Source organism: Poecilia formosa, unplaced genomic scaffold (genome assembly GCF_000485575.1).
Source record: "Poecilia formosa unplaced genomic scaffold, Poecilia_formosa-5.1.2 Scaffold449, whole genome shotgun sequence".
Lineage (NCBI taxonomy): Eukaryota > Metazoa > Chordata > Actinopteri > Cyprinodontiformes > Poeciliidae > Poecilia > Poecilia formosa.
The window spans coordinates 3,027-9,570 of NW_006800388.1; the positions used below are offsets into that span (position 1 = coordinate 3,027).

The window sequence follows — 6,544 nt, forward strand, 5'->3', positions numbered from 1 at the left end:
GGTGATGGTGATGATGATGGTGATGATGATGATGATGGTGGTGGTGATGATGGTGATGATGGTGGTGATGATGGTGATGGTGATGATGATGGTGATGATGATGATGATGGTGGTGGTGATGATGGTGATGATGGTGGTGATGATGATGATGGTGATGGTGGTGATGATGGTGGTGATGATGATGATGGTGATGGTGGTGATGATGATGGTGATGATGATGATGGTGATGATGATGATGGTGCCTGGCCGACGGATCGTCTTCGTTTCTGTCTTTAACGCTGAAGATAAATTCCCTGCTGGTTTCCAGTGAAGCCAGCAGCAGACGGACGAATCGCTCCAGTCTGAAATGAGTCGGGAATCCTGCGTCGTTTTCACGCCGCGCCTTTGAGGTGATGCAATAGGCTAATGGGTGATAACTGAAGCTGCATCAGTGGGCTTCCCGTCTCAACATGATTAGGATTCATGACCGTACGGAGGAGTGTGACTGGCAACAGACGTCTCCAAACATTTGATCAACTTTGTTTTTAATTTCTTACATTTGCAATTAAGATGGCCGACACATGAATGATCTGTGAATGCCTCACTGACAGTTTCTCCCCTCAAGCATTTTTCTGTCTGCAGCGTATTGTCTGCAAATCAAACTAACAGTCTCATATTTGGGGAAATAAACGGATTATTTTGTGGCTGAGATGCAACTGACAGGAAGATCCATTTCATTCTGTGTGAGTAATAAATATAAACGTTGATAGAAATGGATTCATGATGATGAAGACACACACAGTCGGATGGTAAGGTTTTTATTCTCCAGCTGTCGTATCTTAGTGATGCTAAGCTAAGTGATGTTCATCAGCGCAGACAGAGCGTCTGCTCAGCGTAGCACCAGATTAAATATCTGGATGTTTCTGTGACATCAGAAAGTCGCTGCCATCACGGCGGATCAGACGTGTCCTCATGGCGTCTGCGACACACGTCTCAATAGGTGGAGCTTCATTTGATCGTTTTAGAAACTTTTCTTTAAAACATGATCTGGATTCTTAATCACGACTGACACTTTGTTATATTTCCTCAATCAGAATCATATTTTTATATTTCTTCAATAAAACAGCCATTACCAGAGCTCATATCAAAAATTATACACAGTGCAAAAACACTAAATCTGACCAAGTTCCGTTTCTGTAGTTCCACTGAAAATGTCTTAGTGCACTTAAAATAAGACAAAACTACAAAACTATTAAGTTAGTTTTCATGGGAGTTTGTTTAAAGTCAATAATTCCTTTATAATGATGAAAATTGAAATTCACCTACAACATGGGAAAAATGTTTTAAGGGAAACAAATTGCCAGTTAATCTAAAACATCCTCTCTATAAACCGAGCTTCATTATTTCCTGTTTCCATTTCAACTAGAGAGGCAGGACTGAGCCGAAGTCACTCACCGTGAGCGTGTTCTCCGACCGGACAGGAAGTCCGGAGACGTCCACCTGCGCCCGGTCATCTACATGCGATCCGAAGCCGTGGACCAGCAGCACCGGCCCGCAGGACTCCACGTCCCGGCGGGGAACCAGGTTCAGGTCTCCGTCCACGTGGAAGCTGGGATCTGACACCTCAAACGACACGTCCTCGTTCCCCGCGCAGTCATCAAACTCCACTGCAAGACACACACACACACACACACACACACACACACACACACACACATTGCTGTGACATGTTCCCAGCAAATTACAAACAACAGAACCGCAGGAGGAGCGGCGGCCATGACAGTCACACAGCAGAACCTGAGAGGCTGTCAAACAACACATGAAGCAGGAGGCTTAGATATAAACACATCGCCGGAGGAAAAACACGCAACGGAGCAAAGAGCAGGATGTTCAGAGGGAATGTCAGCAGCGCTCCACCTGAGGCTGCTGCAGCGCAACATGCTGGCCTGTCTGGACGTATTAACATCCCCGGCTTCCTGGGGGCGCTGTGGTGGCGCAGGGGTCAAGAAACCACATATGGAGGCCTCACCGGTCCGCTTCCCGGCTTGGTGACCTTTGCTGCATGTCTTCCACCATCTCTCATTACCTGTCAATTCACTATCAAATAAAGGCCACTAGAGTCAATAAAACCTTAAAAAAATAAATACTGAAAAAAGCCTCCAGCTTCCTGCTGCAGACAAATCACAGAAAAAACTATTTAAATCCACAGGACCACAAACGCATCACGCAGTGACTCCTGTCTGCTCCCTCTCCACCAGGAGTTATCCCTCATCATATTCAGATTTATCTCACACCCACTGGGCCTGCAGCATCCATCACCTCCCAGTCAGCGCTGCTGCTCCTAACTGGGATCAGACGGAGCGTCCAGTACCGGATCGGACCGAGCGTCCCGTACCGGATCGGACCGAGCGGCCCGTACCGGATCGGACGGAGCGTCCAGTACCGGATCGGACCGAGCGTCCCGTACCGGATCGGACCGAGCGTCCCGTACCGGATCGGACGGAGCGTCCAGTACCGGATCGGACCGAGCGTCCCGTACCGGATCGGACTGGGCAATTTGTTCTCCATTCATGCTAAAGCAGATATAATCAGATAACGAAGCTCATCGCTGCTCAGAGCTGGAACAGGGCAGAGAGACGGAGACGACTTCTGTGGTGACTAAGCTGGAGCTTCAGGCCGGCCTTCCCCTCCGCTGAGAAACAGAAACTGTTCACAGGATAACGAGCTGCAACCACCAGAACAAACTCTGCAGAAACATCTGCTCTATGCTGAGACTTCCCTGCATATATTGACTTTAAATCACTCATATAGTTTTAATTACCTGCAGAGAAAAGGAGCATAAACACCTTTATGTCCTCTAATAAAACCAGGCCGTTACAGCGTTTGTATTTCTGGAGGGATTGTGTTGATGCTCGGAGCGACGCAGCAGGGACGCCGTTTAACAACGGCAGCCATCTATTAATGTAATTAATACTTTTCTCTCTGCTGCTTTAGCCGTCCATCCTTCAGCAGCGAGCAGCAGAGCCAGGCCTGGTTGGCCCTCCCTCACTCTGATCAGGACGCTCATTTGATACACTTAACCTTTGTATCCGTTCAGTCTGCCTTCTATCGCCTCTCTGCAGACAAAATCTTTATTTACCATGGAGAGGAGCAGAGTATCAGAGAGAACATGAAAAAGTAAAATTAATCCAAAAAATGGCAGAATTAATACGAGTCCAACAGGCAGCGAGTGAGGAAGTCAGCAGCTTCTGCAGGGAAACGCCGCGCTATCACACAAACTCAACGCTCTCTTCTAAGCTGAAGCATGAAAGATGTGTTCATTTCCATCCCCATTACAAGCCCCAGATTTATTTCAATAACATGGCTGACTCTTTAGAGGCTGCAAATTGCAGCACCAAACAGTGTCAGTGGCATTTCAAAGGCAGCCGAGTGTTTGATGGTATTCTAATGCTGTCAGGTTTGGGGGATTTCTCTGAACAAACTGAATTGGCAGCTTTGAAGTCAGACAACAATGACAGAATGTAAGTTACCCGACTTCAGTGCCGCTGCACAGCCACCACTCCTCCAGAACCAGCAGAACACGGATCAGAGACGCCGACATCTCCACAGCATTACTGCAGACAGGAAGCACAGCTAATGCTTAGCTTAATGTTTTATATTTATATGAACTAAAACTTATGTGATCGACCATCAGGCTGTGAGAGAGCAGCCACGGCTACACAGCTCCGCAGCTAAACTTATCAGGCCTAGCCTGCTAAACCTAGCCTGCTAAACAGTTTAGCATGGTTAGCCTGCTAACCATGCTAAACTGTCCCTGGTTATCAAGCCTAGCCTGGTTAGCAGTTAGCAGCTAGTGACCTTTGTTTTAGCTGAGAGGTTTTCCAGCGTTGGCTAGTCCAGTATATCCAACTTCCTGTGATACGCTCAGGTGGTTTCTATCTGCTCTCTAGCGCCACACTGTGACAGCCTGCAGGAACAGCTCATGTAACTCTGGAGACAATAATTTGCTTTTTAGAGGCTTCTGTGAGATTTGTTTTAAAGCGCCATTCATTTTCCTTGGTGCTGATTGGCTGAAGCTGTAAGAGCAGAAATAGGGCAGATTGTAGATTTTAGTTTCTATGGTTGCAAAGTTTCCACTGCCTGTATTAATGCTTGTTAAAGTATATTTAATGTCTGAACTGTTGAAATAGTTATAATTATTTTTATTGGTCTGCAGTGATTTCAGATTCAGCTGTTCATGGAGAAAAAACAAACGCTCTTTAAATTTAAAACAAAGTTATTTCAGTTAGAGGGCAAAGAACCGAATCACTTTGGTGACTTAAGATATTCATTTATACATTTACAGTTTGACCACATATTTAAAAAGTTAATAAATCTTCAGTTTATTTTTATTAACTAGTTTATCTTTCATAGCTAAATCCTTGAAAACACAATCAACAAAATACATTTGAATACATATTTTTTCAGCGGAGAGGCATAAACTCCTTGATAATGCTGAACTCTACCATTATTAAGCTGCTTCCAGCTTTTGTCCGTCACATAAATGAGATTTCTTTCCTTCCTGTCAGGTACTAAAGTTTTCCTTTGAGGTGTTTTGAAGACTATTTTCTGTCTTGTACCAAAATGTCAAGCCTCCATGATGGCAGAGATGTGAATCAGAGTAATCTGAAAGGTGGCAGCGCGGCTGAGAGCTGCCGAGTGAAACCGCGTCGCAGCGGCTTCTCAGTAATCACCTGGCAGTAAGGAGCTGCTGCTGGGATGGATGTCACCTCAGAGCGGCCAGACTGGGAGACTCACCCGGATTCTCGTCCAGGTTGTTTCAGATCTGATCAACTACGGGAGCCCAAGAAGAACAATCCTTCATCTCCACTGCAACAGATTTATAAATCCTCCAGCATCACATCATGAAAAAACCAGTTATTATTATTCATCACATCCAGCAGTAAAATCTGATTCAGTCTCTTCTGATCTTAGAAGCAAAGATTTCTCATTTGGGTTTCTAAATGATAACAGTGAATGTTAAATATTCTTTACCAAATCAACAAACATAATTCAGCTCTGTAGTTTATTAGACGGCTGCCTTATGTTCAGTTTATGACACTCGGCATGTTTGGTGAGATGTCTGACCAAACATATGAAGACAAACTTATTTACCTTCTCACTCGTTTTTAGACCAACTTCTCTAATTCTTTCAGTTCTTACTATAAAAAATGTCGAGTTAAAAGTGCATCGGTCTCCTTTCACAATGTTTTGTGGAAAATTGATGGAATATTTTGCTATTTCATGTTTTTGTAGCCTAAACACTCAGAATGCATCTTGGGAAGCTCAGATAACATGAAATGCTGGTTGACAAACTTTTACATCATCTTCTGCTGTTTTCTCAGTGTTGTACTCCCTGTAGCAGCTGGTCAGCGTTCTGATTGGCTGTGGCTCCTTCCTGGAGGCGGGCATCGATAACGACATGATGCTGCCATCACCTGGTTAACGTTTTTATCTTTCTGTTGCCAGATGAGATGCTCCTGGATCACTTCTTCTGGGGTCAAGCCGAGTTTATTAATATTTCACATTTCATCAACATTTCAGTTCAAAGCGCCATGAAAGCCTTACGCAGTAACCAAACCAAACCGTACCAACTTTATTCATAAAGCTCTTTAAAACAACCACAGCTGATACCAAGTGCTGTACATTAAAACACAACATAATAAAATAAAAAACTCTTGCAGTTTAAAAACAAACATACAAATTAAAACTGGATCCTGCTGGAGTTGAAAGCCAAGTAAAATCGATGGGTTTTAAGACGAGCTTTAAAAGAGGACAGTGAAGGCAAGTCGTTCCATATGGGGCCCCTGGCAGAGAAGCCCTGTCCCCTCTGAGCTTCCTGCTGGACCTCGGTTCCTGCAGGAGCAGCTGATCTGCCTGACAGACCGATGGGGTATATAAACTATGAAACAAGCAATAAACATAACATTTTGTGAAAAGCCACTGATAAAAACAAGCTGCTGTGGGATTAAATCTGCTGTTTCTAAGGATTATGATGTTTAAATGGTTAAAATCATCTGAATCTGAGCAGCTGATCATTTGAAACATGTCAACATGTTGAACTCTGCGTTTGATTGGCTGCATCACAGAATGGCAATGTGTGTGACGCAGCCAATCAAAATGAATGAGTGAGGTATTAATGAATGAGTAAGGTATTAATGAATGAATGACGTATTGATGAATGAGTGAGGTATGAATGAATGAGTGAGGTATTGATGAATGAGTAAGGTATTAATGAATGAGTGAGGAATTAATGAATGAATGACGTATTGATGAATGAGTGAGGTATTAATGAATGAGTGAGGTATTGATGAATGAGTGAGGTATTGATGAATGAGTGAGGTATTGATGAATGAAGTATTAATGAATGAGTGAGGTATTGATGAATGAAGTATTAATGAATGAGTGAGGTATTGATGAATGAGTGAGGTATTGATGAATGAGTGAGGTATTGATGAATGATTAATGAATGAGTGAGGTATTGATGAATGAGTGAGGTATTGATGAATGAGTGAGGTATTGATGA

General features: G+C 43.6%; 1 protein-coding gene across 2 annotated transcripts in view; it reads right to left on the reverse strand.

Moving 5' to 3' along the window:
- Positions 1 to 1,386: 1,386 nt before the first annotated feature.
- LOC103155813 (cadherin-13-like) overlaps positions 1,387 to 6,544 on the reverse strand; it is a 118,757-nt gene continuing 113,599 nt past the window's right edge. For both annotated transcript variants that reach the window (XM_016663853.1, XM_007577657.2), the window contains one exon: positions 1,387 to 1,646. In XM_016663853.1, the coding sequence (XP_016519339.1) occupies positions 1,402 to 1,646 (245 nt within the window). In that variant the 3' untranslated portion in view covers positions 1,387 to 1,401. The remainder of the gene's footprint in view (positions 1,647 to 6,544) is intronic.